Below are 17,915 nucleotides of genomic sequence, written 5' to 3' on the forward strand. Positions count from 1 at the left end.
TTATGAGCTTGCTCATTTTCCTTTTCCAAACACTTTAAAATACTAATGAAGACAGCTGCTGTTCTGGCAGCATGTGAAATCTTCACGTTGCACATGTCGCCAGAACAGCCTGGCTGCACCTTGGAACACCATTTTTCCCAAACAGATCTTCCATCTTTTAGTGTTTTGATGATGGAGAGGTGAGTGTTGCCTCTCACGGAAAGCATATGTGTTTAACAGTGTTTACACTACAGAGCACAATGACTGAAAAATAAGAGTTATGTAGACAAGTCTGGCTTTATTTTGCATTTGGATTTTCTCTAATCCATTCAGGGTCAGATAGATAGCTAGCTAGCTAGATAGATAGATATTGTAAGGTAGACCTACAATAATACATACAGAGAAAAAAACAACAATCATATGACCCTCTATGACCAAGCACTTTGACGACACTGGCAAGGAAAAACTTCCTTTTAACAGGAAGAAACCTCCGGCAGAACCAGGCTCAGGGAGGGGCTGGGCCATCTGCTGCGACCGGTTGGGGTGAGAGAAGGAAGACGGGATAAAAGACATGCTGTGGAAGAGAGACAGAGGTTAATAACAAGTATGATTCATTGCAGAGAGATCTGTTAACGCAGCGGTCCCCAACCTTTTTTGCACCATGGACTGGTTTATTTTCAACAATATTTTCACTAACCGGCCTTTAAGGTGTGGCAGATAAATACAACAAAATAATTACCTGTACCAAAAAAAAGAAGATTTATTCATAACACATGGGAAAAGACCCAGGGAAACCGAGTTAACGTTAAAAACGATAAAAAAATAACTCTAAAAAATGGGGAAAAAACCCGCAAAAACATAAATTTCACACACGAGCCTCAACTCTCCCGGTACCAAAGACTCACGGACCGGGATCGCTGTATTAACACATAGTGAGTGAGAAAGGTGACTGAAATACTCAGTACTCAGGTTTGACTGCTAGAGTTTGTCTTTTGCCCTTTGGATTGTCATAAATCAGGGAACTAGTCTCTGAAGATCACATAACATTATTGTTCAGCTGTATTTGTTGGAAGCAGCACGGTGGCATGGTGGTTAGCACTGTTGCCGCACAGCAAGGAGGTCCTGAGTTCAATTCCACCATCAGGCCGGGGTCTTTCTGTGTGGAGGTTGCATATTCTCCCCGTGTTTGCGTGGGTTCGGGTACTCCGGCTTCCTCCCACAGTCCAAAGACATGCAACTTGTGGGGATAGGTTAATTGGATAATCCAAATTGCCACTATGTGCGAGTGAATGTGTGTTGTCCCTGCGACAGACTGGCGACCTGTCCAGGGTGTACCTATACATACAGCTATGACAGCTGGGATAGGCTCCAGCGACCCTGAAAAAGGATAAGCGGAAGCGAATGAATGGATGTATTTGTTGGATACATAAGATTTATTTTAGATGTAGTTTGTATTCCTTGATGTATGTGTAGCAGTGTTTATTCTGTCTGAGCACATAGTTTACTTTAAGAAAATGAAAGTGAGAAGAACAACATAAACACTTTTCCACATTGTCTTGGCGGATGGCCATTCATAACAGCTATGAACTCCAGCGTCACCATATTGAGCAGACCTATGTTTTCTTATCTCAGCAGACAAACCTGCCCTTTACAGACTTATTTATTCAGTTGCATTCCCATAAAGTGTAAACGCTGTTTATTGTTTTGTCGCTCTGGTTACACTGTTTGTTCCTGCCAGCGTTGGATGGGTGACGTCTGACTGTTTTGGGGAAGGTCTTCACCTCTGTCTTCTTTCCTCTTTTGACAGTTTTTTTCTGTCTTTGCATTTCTGTTAATGCTTAGAGGGAAAAAAAAGATTTCCTGTAGTGCTGTTTGCTTTTTCTTTTTATAATTATTTGAGCAAAACGTCACATTAGACTGTCTTGTCCTTTTCTGTCTCACCCTCCCGTCATCTTTTCTCCGTTTCTCTTTCCCACCCCTCCTGTTGCTGTCTAATCTGTTGTTCCAGTCTGGTCAGTCTGATCTCTCTCAGTGGAGCTCTAATCAAGCAACCACACTAATTACAGTTTCTTTTTCTAAACACGCCCCATCACACACACGACCCGCTCTCATCTCCTCACACTCACACACTTGCGCACAGCCCATACATGAGTAGCAGCAATCAGTGTAAACACTGTTACCTGCACACGGCGAGCCTGACCTTGAACATCAGACTCTGATTAGAAACAGGGGGTACATCTGTTATCTTTCGCCCTCCCAGTTCCTCTCCCTATCTCGCATACACACACACACACACACACACACACACACACACAGAGGACTGTGTTTTCATTACTTCGGGAAGGATTTATGACACTGGCATCGTTTTTTTTAAAACCTTACCTTTAATATAAATTGTGCTTGCATAACTAATCCCTTCTTTAACCCTAAACCCAGTGTAAGAATCAGCTGTGATTCTGTAAACTACTATAGGACTGATTTATTTTTATGTATTCAATTTAAAGTCACTGTGTTTTTGTTTTGTTTTTCTCATTGCAACGATTCATATTTCTTACAATTTCCCCTTTTGATTGATTTTTCTTTTTTTTTTCTTTTATTTCTTTTTTGCTTCTCCCAGCACATCCAGCTCTGAACTGAACAGCATCAAGCTTTAAGCTGATGCTACACATTAGCAATTTTTTTTCTTTCAGAGCCGCTTCGTAACACTTTCTTAGCAGCTCACTAACAAAGGCTGAAAGAAACTCTGTCAAAACAGGCAGACTTCTTAGCTCTAAGTAGCATTACTCAGCAAGTTTTTCTGAGCTATATCCTGACATAAGACTCTCTATATGTCTCTATCTCGAATCTAGGCACAATGAAAGCCATTTACTAAAGTGCTCTCCAGCATCTTCACAGCATTTGCTTGTCAGAACTCCTTCCATTAGGACTCTTAAGTTGTTCTTCTTTTTGGTATTAGCAGACTAATGTTAGCGCCAAACATCCTTCAGTTTGAAAGGTGGACTGAGACGTGCACAGCCAGGAAAGATTAAAGGCAATTTCAGGTTCATTTCAACTTGCTATTTTTCCCATTAATGTAGCAATTATTGTGTTCTTGTGGGTCTTTGCACTCTACACCCCCATTACTGAAAATTCAGAGAAACGAGGAGTTGCCCAAAACAGCATGTGAGCGTTCTGTATCAGGGGACCTGAGTACTATTTCCCCCAAAAATGTTTTTTTTTAATAAATAAATAAAGCTTCAGAAAAACTGGAAATAAGTCATTTAACTTGTTAATGTGTGCTGGCACATGACTTCAATTTGAAGGGAGATGGCTCTGGGGAACTCCTCATTGTTTCACGTACACTTGTAGAAAGCCTAAGAGAGCGCGAGAACAGAGCAGGCAGCAGTGTCTCTGTCAAACACTCAGGGACGAGCTGGTTTGTAGTGTGGGAAGGCTAAAGTGGGAAATAGTGTACTAAAACTATGCTCAGCTTATCATTATGGTTAAAGTATTGTGTTAAAGTATTTTGTGTTTTTACTGAGGCGCAAATCCATGACAGGCTAATACAGCTGTTAGATCCCAGTTACCCCAGTACTGAAACTCCAGACCGGCTCTGTTTAAAGGGTTTCTGATTCTGTGAGTGTCAGCACAGAAAATGTGCACTGGGGGCTTCATGACCTGGGTTTCTGTGTGTGAGCAGCTCCTGTAGGTGTAATCAGAGCTTCCTTTTTAAACAATCCATTTAAAAAACGCTGTAGCAACAATTACAGTGTTTTCAGCTAAATTTCAATTGGAATTTGAGTGTAAATAAGAAATGAATTTACTGTAAAGCTGTGAGCTGGATAACAGCTGTGAGAGGAGACAAGTATGCTTTGACAATAGACCTACTATCATTTTTATTATCGTATTTAATCTGCTTAATGGCAGGTCCACAGCACTCCAGTAGTCCCACGGGGGCCTCCGTGTTGCTGGCTGCTATTAATACTATAACAGTTGATTTGTAATTCTCAAAGCATTAACATAGACCGAGCACAGAGGACATGACCAACTTGTTGCTGTACATATCTCATCTGTGTTAATCCCCAAAATATATACTCACAGTCATGATTTACACCACGTTAGCTGAAGGACAGGCTTCCCATATTTTTATTTAGTGTGTTTCTTGTTTTGTTTCTGTCATTTGAGTTTTTGTAATGGTGAATTTTAAAGGTGCCAATTAGGGCTCTGGTTTCACTCAGTGGTTAAGCAGGCGACCACATGCCACAAGGCCAAGTCCAGCAGCCCACGTCTTATAAAAGTGAGAAAAAGCCCTAAAAATAAACTAAAAAGAGATGAAGCTGCATGTAATGTACTGATGTGACGCTCCAGCCAAAACAGAATAGAATAATCCTTGAATTGTCCCACAAGGGGAAATTTGGGTGTAACAGCAGCAAGAAAGACACATATACAAACAAACAGGACACAAGACACAAAGACACAGAACAGAAACATACACAATTTTTACATATTGTGTATGTAAAAGTAACAAGTAATAATAACAAGTAATAAGTAATAATAATAATAACAAGTAATAATAAAAGGATTCTTGTTGGACACAGCTATGATAGGCTGGTGGTGTAAAACTGTCAAACTACCTTTTTTTTTTGTCCTGAGTGACACTAAGTTTCTTCTTCTTTTTTAAACGTATTTATTTATTTATTTTGAGGCAGAAAATGATGCCACCACAAAAATGCCAGAAATTTAAACTCCTGGTGAAGCCACTTGAGCCTGGCTTTAAAAGTGACCCATTCCTCACAGCTAATAGTGGCAAAAACAGCACCGACTGACCAGAAAAAATGTTTGTAAGCATCGATAACTTGATGTGGTGTGGACACATAATGACAGCTGAGATAAGCAGCTGGAGTTGTTTGTCCTACAGTGATCATTGTAGTAAAATAGTAAAATAAATGCTCTGCCTGAAAGACTTTACTTGATACAGAATATAATGTAAAAGCGTTCCAGAATCTGGCTCTAGTTATATTTTCTGCGTCTCGCAAGTTTTGCTGTGAAATGACAGCAACACCGAAGTTGCTCCATCCCATGAAAGCATTTGACAGGTGTCAAATGATGTGGCTTACACCCATCTGCCACGCAACTTTTCTTTGAAAGTCAACTCTTCTCCCCCAAACTTTCCAAATGTCTTTTTGAGCCACTTCAGGGGTTTTTCACTTGCCCTTATGTCTGTCTTTCATTCCACCAGCTGGTAGTTTTCCCACAGTTTATACAAGATTCTTGATCTTCCCCACCCACCTCACTCGTTTCCTTTCTTTGTAGTTCAGGAGTTTTCCTACGACTGTGAGTTCCCATCTCGCTGTAACTAGAAGTTGATAGAACAATCAACCAGAAAAAACAACTGCATGACGTTCATACCTCGATTTCGACGAACATCTCTTCTTTATGTTTGGGCTTCTGTGTCCGGGCAGTTAGTAAAGCCGAAATGTGGAAGTGCCTGACATAAGAAGATTTGGCCAGACTGCTGAAGTAGCACATTGCACTGTCAGCAGTGCAGACTACTCTACATCTAAATGAAATTGTAAACTATTTTCCTCGAGTTTTATTCATAGACTTTTGCTCCAGTCACAGTGGTCAGCAAGATTCGGTGTCAACATGAAAGCTGATTAACGGCACAAACAAATAGGGTTTTCTTTTCATTATGGAATCTTTATTCTACTCCCACTTTGAAGTATGCTCATGATTTCTGCCTGGTCTTCTTTTAATAACTGCCTTTTATTTCTTTCCTTGTGTCCCTTCTAACCACAGTTTCGCTTACAAACCAACTGTTTTATTTTTTTAAGTCTCTTCTCCTGTCCAATATGAAATGAAATACCTGTTTGAGAAGCTAAGTAAGCAATTTGAATATCAAAGAGTGTGTGTGCCTGTGTACATCTGCTCACATCTGCATTTCCTCATCATTTCTCCCTTCATCTCCCCAGGTGGTGTCTATGGGTCTGTATTTGGGGGAAACTGCCTATCTGAGAAGCAGCTGGAACATTCTAGATGGTTTCTTGGTCTTCGTGTCTCTGATTGACATCGTAGTGTCCATGGCGGGTGGGGCTAAGATCCTCGGGGTTCTCCGTGTGCTCAGGTTGCTCAGGACACTCCGTCCTCTCAGGTTTGAAGGACTTTCGGTTATTTTTTCACATTTCCCCACTGCATGCCCCATCAGGATGGTTTCTAAAAAGGAAAAGGACAGTTTAGGAAAATATTTGCAATCTGAAGATCAATAATACTCACTTAGCTTAGTTAGCTTAGCATTAGGTAGCTTTACCTGAAACATTAAACCTGATCAACATTGTTCATAAAAAGGGACTGTATCTAGGAACGGTTGTGAGACCATTTCCAAACAATTTGGAATCATTTCCATCACCCAGTCACACAAGCACTTTTGCATCATTTTACTGCAAGAACGATTCACCAGGAGGAAGCAGTGTGAGAAACTGCAAAAAAACAAGAGCTACATCTCAGACTCAGGACTGAGAAATGCTTTAAAAAGAGTGGGACAAAATTCCTAATTAGTGATCTGAGAAACTGATAAAATAAGAGGTACAACACAAATGCTGCAGCAAGGGGGACTCAGGGCGACAGGTCCGAGGGGAGATATCATCACCCCCATCTGAGATTGGTTATCAAGTCCCAGTTGTTCCAAGGGTGGTGGAGAATGACCGAGCTAAGATCCTCTGGGACTTCCAGATACAGATGGACAAATTGGTGATGGCTAACCAGACATAGTAGTGCAGCACAAAAGAAGAACATGGTCGTAGTGATAGACGTAGCGATACTGAATGACAACAACATCAGGAAGAAGGAACACAAGAAGCTGGAGAAGAACGAAGGGCCCAGAGAAGAGCTGGAGAAGATGTGGAAGGTAAAGGTAACAGTGACCCCCAAGCTGGACGAGTGGCTCCAACAGATCCCAGGAACAACATCCGAGATCTCCGTCCAGAGGTTCGGTTCGATACTTTGGTGTCACGGTTCGATATTTTTTCGATACAAAAAAAATGTTCATGCCTTTTTAATTTGTCATTTATTAAAATTATAAATATATATTTTAACTCAAAAGTACAGTTTTTAAATTTAACCCTAACCCTTGTGCGTGTTTTTTATTTTGACAGCGAATGCGCACCTGCGGACCACTTATGTGCAGCCCTGGTTATTTAGCTCGTCATATTGCAGCCACAGAAATTCTTTTGTCCATGAAACCATAAAGCTGCACTTTCTTTTTGCCTTATAGTCTGATTTGTCATAACTTCTCCGTTTTGTGGTAAGCTTTTCTTTGGCTGTCACTTCTTCACCCTGACCTGTCTTATTTGGCTCAGCAGAACTGAAATGCTTTTACACACGCACTCACATAAGCTCAGCGATTCTCTGCGCGATCAACCTCTCACATGTTTAAGCTGCGGGAGATTTCACTTGTCATGTTTGCATAGTAAGCTAACGATTAATAAGACGATGTCAGAGGAATTGGTGCACAAATTATCATCACTCACAGATCAGTGCTGTCGCTCTCTATACACAGTTCGCGCGATTGCAAAGTGAAAGCAAAAAAACAAGCGCAAATTCAAACGCGACTTCAATATGTCACATATTGACAGTGGCTCACCGATGCCAATGACAAAATTACCCAGCTACATTTCTGAAAGAATGCAAAAGCATTGACATATATTTTTCCTTCCTACAATAGCCCGACGGGCAGGGAAGAGATAGATTTTGGTAAACCGACTGAAAAAATCGCTAGCCCCGGGACGTCGGGCTAGCGATATTGCAAGCCCTGTATCTGATTGAGGAATCACTCATCTTTGTAAAAGAGAGTTTATTACAGAGAAATGTCTCTTTCCAAAATAAAAGCTATACTATCCGCTTCTTCTGGGCTATATTCTCAGCAGCATAAGGAGAATCATGTGCTAACAGCTGTCTAAATGACTCGGCTAAAGTTAGTAGCATGCTTGCTTGTTTTTTTTCTGCTTCCACTTGTCTTTGCACTAGGATGATGTGGTGTAAATGTGCAGTCATATTCGTTGTGTTCCACAACACGGCAAATCTCCGTTAACGAGCTACCGCCGATCGCCCCGTGCATGGGGCTAGACGGCCAACACGTTAACGAGCTAACTGCGCTAACACACTAGTTCCCACCCATGTAATTGAGCATTGCGTGGCACATCCAACATACTGTTTTACTTTAGTCCATGACTCGCTTACCTTCAGGGTCATATGTCACATGAAAACCAAAATAATTCCAAACGCCAGATCTGAATGAGAGTGGGGGAGGTCCATGTTAAAAGGTGAGCTTAACTTCTGTCTCGCTAGCTTGCCCTGCGCTCTTCCTTCTGACGATGCTGTCTGTGTTGAGCGCTCAGTGAATCTGCGTTCGACTACTCCGCCTAGGCTGCACTGTCGGATCCTGAAAACCGAAATTATCTCCTTGGGAGAAATGATCTTGAGAAATCAGACGTTTATTCTTATTTTAATTTTCTTTTGTCAGCTGGCGAGTTAAATTAATCTGTTTTCTTGAGATAACAAAATAGATTATTGGCAGTTTTTGGGATGCCAGCATAAAGAAAAGTGACTGAAATGACCGCAGTGTTTTAGACAAAAGCTCTGCAGTCACGTTGTTCTTTTTCTTTTTACTTTCGCTTCTAAAAGATGCTGTGTGTCGTTTTTTTTCTTCCTTCTTTCTTCATCTTTCCATCCCTCTCCACCTGTTTGTCCTACAGGGTGATCAGCAGAGCTCCAGGACTGAAGCTGGTGGTCGAGACCCTAATCACGTCCCTCAAGCCCATCGGCAACATTGTCCTCATCTGCTGTGCCTTTTTCATCATCTTTGGCATCCTTGGTGTTCAGGTAAACATATTCGTGTCCAAGTCCAAGTTGCCCTCCACCTAACATCTTCTGCCTTGCTATTTTTTTTTAAATCAGTAAGGGAATATCATCACAAAATCTAGTTTATCTTTTTAACTCTACAAGCAAGTTTGCAAGTATGGAAAATGTACAGCTGGCTCCTTTATATTTTCATATTTTCTTTTGCACCTGGTTGTCAATCCCACCCTGCTATTGCACACTTCATTTCATGTCATTCTCTCTGCATCTGCTGTTATGCATTCTTTTACCCACATCCCTCTTTGATGTTCAGTGTGAGTGAGAGTTAAAAACGTCTTTTCTCGGGAGGAAAACCACACTGTTGATATCAAGCGCTCGTGGAGTCTTCAATAAAGCTCCATGTATGCACTAGTTACAAACACTAATTGTGAAATGACTTCAAAAACCGAGTGAAAGAAGTGGCTATGCAGAGAAGGTTTTTTTTTTCACTGCTCTGTCGTGATTTATCTTCATGTGCCTCTGCCTGTGTCTGTTTTCCTTCAAAGCTTTTCAAAGGAAAGTTCTACTACTGTGTGGGTCTCGATGTGAAGAATATCACCAATAAATCTGACTGCCTGGCTGCCAACTATCGATGGGTTCACCACAAATACAACTTTGACAACCTTGGACAGGTACGAGATAGAATACAGTGTATGCTTGGCATCCTGGCAGGGCTGTTTCCCACATATTACCCTAGAAGTACACACAAACTACACCGCACACAGAGACACTGTACTATGCTGTCGATCCTTTAAATGGTCTTAAAGCTGGAGAAAAAGCGACAGTTTGATTCATGAATGCGAAAAAAGAAATGTAAAGTGCCTTTTGCCCACAATAGAAGAGATGGTTTTCAGTTAGCTACAACATCCCATCGTACAACAAAAAGAGGTGGAGAATAACAGAGGAAGGACTCACACGGCTGACAATGCTAATTAATGTTTTTAATATTGTACCACTGATGTCTATTACATAATAGCAGTTCATGTTTGTTGCTCTGAGCACTAGGCGATTAAAGTACTTTGCTTCATGTCTGTGGTTTGATCTACTAACATCTTTTCTTTGTCTTTTTTTTTTTTAATAAATGCCAGCTGTTAGATTTAGCCCATTATACTATTAGCGTTTTGTTTGGATGGGTCTAAATCAGGGGTCTCCAACTCCAGTCCTCGAGAGCTACGGTCCTGCAGCTTTGAGATGCATCCCCAGTCCAACACAGTGAATCAAATGATTGAATCATGAATGCGATGAAGTTTGGCAAAGGCCTGGTAACAAGCCATTCATTTGATTCAGGTGCATTGGATCAAGGATACATCTAAAAGCTGCAGGACAGTAGCTCTCGAGGACTGGAGTTGGAGACCCCTGCTTTGTTTATTCATGCTGTTGCTTGTGTCCCTTTCAGGCTCTTATGTCCCTGTTTGTGCTGGCATCAAAAGATGGCTGGGTCAACATCATGTACCATGGACTAGATGCAGTGGGAATTGACCAGCAGGTAATAAATAATATTACCGTAAATACCTATGCTCATGCTTGTGGTTATAGTAAAAAGAAAGTCTACACTCTTCTCACACCTAATGATGATCAGTTAGATGTGTTTGATTTGCAGCATCTTGCTGCTACTTATCGTCTTAATTCCTGTGGAAGCAGAAAAGCTGTGCTTGTTTCAGCATTTTGAAATACTTTTATTTCACTTGTATTGACATACATATGGTATAATATATCAGGTTTTGCAGTTCACCTGACATTGTATTTACCTAATGCGAATGATCACATTCATTGTTTTATATCCAGATACTTAAAAGCTTTTTCTGTCTATCTATCTGTCTGTCTGTCAGTCATTCAGTCAGTCAGGTTCACTGTTCAGTGGTAGTAAACTAAGCAGAGTGGCCCACATGCCTGCTTAAATCTCCATCTACATACTCAAACCTCTTTGAGGGAATCCCACATTTCTTTAACAGATGGGATATAAAATTCCTCCTTCTGGTCTTCTGAATATTCAACCCAGTTGGATGTTCCCAGATCTCCTCCACAGGGACGTGTCTTAGTGTCGTCTGTTCATATCATTGCAATACTACAAATGTTTCCTGTAGGAGCAGCACCTTCTACATCACCTTCTCCTTCTGGATTTTATCATTGGAATCACATTTAACCCTTTCACACATAGTGGTCACTACAGTGGACAGCTGTTCAAAGGCTGCTTTCTTGTATTTGTGTCAGTGTTGATGGTATACCTGCACATAAACCACTACATTGGACACTGATGTGTCACTCCATACCAAATTCATAAGTCAAAACGTATGATGTCCACCTAAGTCGACATGTAACAAACTCTTTAAGAAGTACATGTTTAAAAAAATGAAGTTCAAAAATCTTTTTTCATGCTTAAAGATGACTAAAAATACTAACCAGATTGAGGTTGTCATGCATGAAACGGTTAAATGTGACGGCCCAGTCCTCTGAGATCCCTTTGTTAGTATATTTTATTTGAAGAGCTTTACTCCAATGTCCCTATTATGCTGTTTTTAAGTGCACTGCCTGTGTCTTTGCTATAATGCAAATACCCTTTTTTTAAATTTAATTAACCCACACTCCCTCCAATGAATGTTATGTGAGCTGAATGTTGTTCATAACTAGTTTCACATAAGACTTTAAAATTATGATTGAAGGTGAGAGTTGAGCTATAATTGGAATGTGAAATTAGGAGCTTTGCTTGAATGCTCTATCAGAGATACTATAGTTATCTAATGGAAGCTAAAACGTTCTAATAAACAATCACACCTGAGGCCAGTCACGATCTTAAAAATGTATCTTTGCTTCCTAAATTGGAGAACACGCTGCTTACTGTCTCCTTAACCCCACAAATAATATACACAGACGACAACACCATCCAATAACGTGATGCAAATTAGTCTTCTATAGTGGCTACAAAGTGAACACGTTCCTTGTAGAATTGGTTTATTTGAAAATCTATTAGAGAATCTATTAAAAAGAGTGGGCATTATTCTGGATGATTCAGTTTCCTCGCCTCAGGGAGAACCCTCACTGCAGTCCAACATGGCTCTGAATGACTAATCCCATTTACACTCCACCCAGTGCTTTCAGCTCTCAGCGCTCCCCCAAATTGAAAATCTGACTCTCATCTCCAGCTTTATTGTCACTGAACTTCAGAGTTTTTTTTCTTTATTTTTTGTTTTGTTTTCTAATGACTCTCTCCCAAAAACTACCTCCACATCCAATCAACCCACGTTGTCTCCATTCTCTGCCTATTCCTCTGTTTACTGTCATCCTTTGAGATTGCTGACAGTCCCCAGATTTTCAAACTGTACTGAATATGGACACAGAGTGTCAGATGTATTCTTTTCTCTCAAAAAAGAGATTTCAATCTGGTTTTCGCTCATGTCACAGTACCGAAACTGCTCTACTTAAAGTCACTAACGATCTTCTAATCGGAGCTGACTCTGGTCTTCTCACCATTCTCGTCCTTTTAGATCTGAGCTCAGCCTTTGACACCATTTCTCACTCTGTCCTTCTAAGCAGACTTTCCTCTCTCGGCATCTCTGACACACCCCTCGTCTGTTTTCAATCATATCTCCTCGACCGCTCCCAGTTTATTCAACTAAGATCATTCCGCTCTCGTCTATTCCCCGTCACCTCTGGTGTACCCCAAGGCTCAGTTTTAGGCCCTCTTCTCTTTATAATATACATCCTCCCTCTAGATACCATCTTCCGCAAATTTGATCTTCAGTTTCACTGTTTTGCTGATGACACCCAGTTATATCTCTCTTGCAAACCTGATTCCTCCCTCCCACCTTCTTTCCCTTACAGAATGTCTATCCGAGTTAAAATCCTGGTTTACCTCTAATTTTCTAAAGCTCAATGAGGATAAAACTGAGATCCTCCTTATTGGCACCAAATCCAACCTTTTGAAGGCAAACCATTTCTCACTCACCATCGATAACTCCACAGTTTTCCCTTCTCCTCAGGTTAAGAGCCTTGGTGTCATCCTAGACAGTTCACTTTCCTATAAATCTCACATCAATAATCTCACCCGTTCTGCCTACTTCCATCTACGTAACATTAACAGATTGGTTCCTTCTCTTTCCACCCAGTCTACGTCCATTCTTGTACATAGTCTTGTTACCTCCCGTATTGACTACTGCAATTCTCTTCTGCATGGTCTCCCCCAAAAATCCCTCCATAAGCTTCAACTGGTTCAGAACTCTGCTGCTCGCATTATCACCAGAACCCCCTCCTACCAGCACATCACCCCTGTTCTTCAGGAACTTCACTGGCTCCCTGTGAAATTCCGGATAATTTTCAAACTTCTTCTGCTCACCTTCAAGGCCATTCATAACCTCGCTCCTTCTTACCTTTCTGACCTGTTAACCACCACTTGTTCTGCCCGTTCACTTCGTTCTTCTTCTTCTATCCAGCTTACTGTACCTTCCTTCCGCCTCACCACCATGGGAAGCAGAGCTTTCAGCGGCTCTGCTCCCAGGCTGTGGAACTCTCTGCCCCCTGAAATAAGAAATATTGGTTCTCTCCCCCAGTTTAAATCCCAACTCAAAACTCATCTGTTCAAATCTGCATATTCACTGTGAATCCACTGTTTGTTCATTTTATCTTGTGCTTGTATTTTATTGTTCTTATTCTGCCATTGTTTTACTAAGTGTTTTATCCTATTGTAAAGTGTCCTTGGGTGACTTGAAAGGCGCTCATAAATAAAATTTATTATTATCATTATTATTAAAACGAGTTGAATAGATGTGTAACCCTAAACATTTAGAACAGTGTCAAACTTGTCCTGGAAGTGATTCTCAGCGATCACCATATTTCATGTACATACCAGCTAAAACAACCGGGCCGCTGGACATCAACAACTAACCTTTCCATTTTCAGATGTTAATCAGGTCACATAAAGCACATAGCAGGAAATAGTCTGTATTGAATACTGCTGTAAGCTTTATGTAGTGATTTAAGAAACTGTCTGGTGACACACAAGACCCCTACTTGATAAAGGTGAATGCACCAGATTATTAGCTGAGCGTTTTGCCCATTAACGCATCACACAAACTCAAAAGGAAAGAAAAAAGTCAGAAAAGTTTGAGTACATCTGTGAAAAGGGCTTTAAACTTTCCATTCATAGTATTTTTTTTTATTGAGATTAAAATGAGGCTGCTCAGAGGTGGCTGGAAGTAGGTACTTTGAGCTCACCCGTGGATTATTTATGTTTTCCTATTTTTGTCTACCTTTTTTTAATGTTACATTTCCCTGTGTCCTCTAGCCGATGATCAACAACAACCCATGGATGCTGCTCTACTTCATCTCCTTTTTGCTGATTGTCAGCTTCTTCGTCCTTAACATGTTTGTGGGTGTGGTCGTGGAGAACTTCCACAAATGTCGGCAGCACCAGGAGGTGGAGGAGGCCAGAAGACGTGAGGAGAAACGCCAGCGTCGCATGGAGAAGAAAAGGAGAAGTAAGATCCAGAGAACAGGAAGAAGCTGAAGGGTGAACGTGGGATACGCAGGAGTTGGGAGGGAGCTGAGTGCCTGAAGCACTGTAAAGATTGAGGGGAAAATAATTAATAAAGAAAAGCAGAAAGATGAGACGGAAAATTTAACGAAATAAAAAAGAAAGTAAAAAAGGACGGTTTTAAAAAATCAAGTCATGTTGAAAAAAAACATACATGGAAGGAGGAGGACTGATGAGATCCAAAAATCTATTGGGAGAGGAACAAAGACTGAGTGTACAGAAGAATAAAGAGAAAATCTAGCAAAGAGATGCAAACGGTATACAGTCTATTATATAAAAAATGCTCACCTCTTCTCTCATACTTCCAGTTTCCGAAATCTTATATACAGTATATGTTTAACTTAATAGATGCAATCTTTTAAAGTCTCCACTCCTTGGGTAAAATCCACGTGGCATATGCCCAAGACTTCTAATTTGATCTTTTATATTACACATGATAATATGACGTTGAATGAGTCATTTTTTCAACTCATTTAAAGCTACTTAACCTCTCTCACACATTTATCAAATTCTCTCTTTATATAAGCACAGAGTTTATCTCAGTGTCTGACTTTTCTTCAGCTGCTCTGAGCGTCATTATTCTTTCCCTCTTTTGGAATAAATTCACTACTGTGTAAAAGCCTTGAGGCCAATCCATGACTGATAGTGTTCTATTTTTTTCTTTCTATCCAGCATTATAGCAGTATGTTTGGCACCACTTCCTGAAAATTTAAGCCATTGGTAAACAGGAACCTTCCAGATAGCATTGCGTGGTGGAACAACGTATATACTGACAACAACAATTTGAACCAAAGGTTTCAAATTTGGATTCTTCACTCTAGAAGAGCTGTTGCCACTTATTTGTGTTCCAGTTCTTGTGTAATTTAGCATGCCTCAGACATTTTCTCCCCGTTTCCCCTCCTTAAAAGTAACTTCTTGACAGCCAGTCCACCATTGAGACCATTTCTGATGGGACTTTGGTAACTTTGGCAAGTAGATCTTATGTCTTGTGTCAGGTCTTGGCTGGATTGGATCAAATTAATGTTTTTCTGACAGGTTGCTTGTAACAAAGTTTCTAAAGGTACATTTTAAAATGGGTTCTCAGTTTATGTTATATGTAGATGCAATATTCCGCAGTCTTTGAGGTAGGTGTCTGTTTTATGCTTGAATCATTTATAGGTCAGCGTTAAGCGGCTCGACAAAAAGAAAAAAAAAAACAAAACTAGTACTGTACTATAAATGAGTGAAAAAGCAGCCAATGTCCAAATAAAAGATCCTCAGGCTGAAGAAAGCCTCATAACCACTTACAAATATAGCCTAGATTCTTGGAAGCAAAGTATGAAGAAGGCGTAACTCAAGACTGAGTGTACAGCTTTTATTCACTGTTTGTTTAATGAAAAATTTTTGTCTGTATATTTTCTTTTTTGGTATTTTGTCATTTTTTGGTCATTTGTTTTATTCTACATTTTTCTAATTTGTCTTTCACTCCCATTTTGTTTTCCTTCTGTCATTTTTCCTTCTCATTCATTGACCCTAAACCCTAATTGTCTTATTTTTTTTTCTTCCTCTATCCAGAGGCACAGAAGCTGCCCTACTATGCATCCTATGGTCCTACACGCCTGGCTATCCATGCTCTGTGCACCAGCCACTACCTGGACCTGGTCATCACCTTCATTATCTGCATTAATGTCATCACCATGTCTCTGGAGCACTACGACCAACCACAGGTGACAGCCTTGCTTGAGGAGGATAGAGCGATGTTTTGAACAAATCTGCTGTTTCTTTCTCAGTCTCATCAAAAGCTTCTGAGTAGGTGTTGATGGTTAAAAGTTGCCATTTCCTGAGGGAAGTGGCCAGCCCGCTGCTCTGAATCAGCAATAAATACTGCCAAAAACTAAAGCATATCTTGAAGTGCTGGAATATAAAAAAAGTAAGAAAAGGCTCTTCACGTGTTAAATGGATGGTAACAGTTGACTTTTTTATGCCATGTTCTTGCTACCCTAATGAAATAGCATAATCAAATGGTTTAACATATGATCACTAAGGAGGAAATGAAACTACCAGAGCAACCCACTCAAATCAGTCAGGATCTTTCCCTGTGGTGTTGCCCCCACTGTTTCCTCTCACATTTCTGACCTGTGGCATGTAGGCTGTATACGACTTGTCGTGGTGTTCGGTCTCAGTGTTGAGCTGAAAATGTTCTTATCTTGAGAGACAATTGTGGCAAACATATAAGGTATTAGCTACTTACATAGCTGTACACAGACAGCCCACGGAGCTCATTATTTTCAGTTGACTGTGTGAATTGCCATTGACATCCAAAGGCTATCGCCCACACATGCGAGGCTATCGTCAAAGAACTGCAGGGTTTATGGCTACATAACACTTGACTGAAGCCCTTTGGGAATAAAGGAAAGAAATGTAGCTGAAATGGTATTATAAAGGCTGCTTAAAGTGGAAAAGTTAAAAACACTGGCCTTTGACTTAACTCGTTTAACAATGAAAATAATTACATTTTTGTCTTCAGAGCAGAACTGCTGTAAAAATGAATGGTTTTGTAAGAGCTTTAACAGTAAAGTAACCTGACAAAAACACATTTTGAAAAAGATCTATATTATAAAATAAGTTATAACGGTTATTTTTTTCCTTTATCTGAACCTGAACAAACAAAATTGTTCCTAGTCCTATAAAGCTATGGACAGTTAGTTTTGCCTGGTATAAAAACAGAAAACAGGGAAGAAACTCCCCAGCCACTTTTTCATCATCCAGGTCATCATAGTCTAAGGAGCTTGCAAAGAAAGGTCTCGACTTCTTTAAGTTTCTTGAAGACATTTCACCTCTCATCCGAGAAGCTGTACAGTGTAGCGAGGAACGCTCAGACCTCTACATCGGAGAGACCATACAGCCACTTCATAAATGCACGGCACAGCATAGAGGAGCCACCTCGACAAGACAAGACTCGGCTTTTCCATCTGCATCTAAAGGTCACTCTTTCGAGGACGCCAATGTGTAGGCGCCTTAACGCCCGCTCAGATCCTGGGCCATTTGACCTCAGGAAATCACATGATAGGGGGGGGGCTAGGTTTCGCATTGGGCTCAAAAACCCAAAACCTTGGCTGATTCTGACCTATTTTTACACCTTGGCCTTGGTGATTAGGTAGAGGATCAATAGGGGGTCCATGACCCTCTTTGGGGACAGTCCCATAGGGCTTAAAATCTGTGACTCTCCACCAGTTGCTCTTAAAACTGAAGAAGCTTCTCAGATGAGAAGAAATTTCAAGAAATCCAGACGCTTTTCTTTCCAAGTTCCTTAGACATCCTAAAATGCTTAACCTTATAGATTAACACGACTAATTCTGGAAATCCTTCAGGTATTTTCTGGTCTTGATTATCTGTGTGTTTTAAGCTGTGATTTTGTAGCACTGTGGCGACCAGAGAGGGTAGATGGCCAATAGCATTCGCTGATTTCAAATGACTTATGGGTAAAAAAAATAAATAAAGGAGGTTCTGAATTAAACTTCTCTCAACTTCAACGCAATTGATTGAAGCAACCACCAAT

The 17,915-nt window shown here is 40.5% G+C and overlaps 1 protein-coding gene across 2 annotated transcripts in view; it reads left to right on the forward strand.

Moving 5' to 3' along the window:
- Nucleotides 1-17,915, forward strand: part of LOC113024643 (voltage-dependent T-type calcium channel subunit alpha-1I-like) — a 159,396-nt gene that overhangs the window by 93,061 nt on the left and 48,420 nt on the right. For both annotated transcript variants that reach the window (XM_026171859.2, XM_026171860.2), the window contains 6 exons: nt 5,931-6,109; nt 8,709-8,835; nt 9,357-9,482; nt 10,247-10,336; nt 14,129-14,321; nt 15,932-16,083. In XM_026171859.2, coding sequence (XP_026027644.2) covers nt 5,931-6,109; nt 8,709-8,835; nt 9,357-9,482; nt 10,247-10,336; nt 14,129-14,321; nt 15,932-16,083 — 867 coding nt within the window. The remainder of the gene's footprint in view (nt 1-5,930; nt 6,110-8,708; nt 8,836-9,356; nt 9,483-10,246; nt 10,337-14,128; nt 14,322-15,931; nt 16,084-17,915) is intronic.

This window comes from Astatotilapia calliptera, chromosome 6 (genome assembly GCF_964374335.1).
Source record: "Astatotilapia calliptera chromosome 6, fAstCal68.1, whole genome shotgun sequence".
Taxonomy (NCBI): Eukaryota; Metazoa; Chordata; class Actinopteri; order Cichliformes; family Cichlidae; genus Astatotilapia; species Astatotilapia calliptera.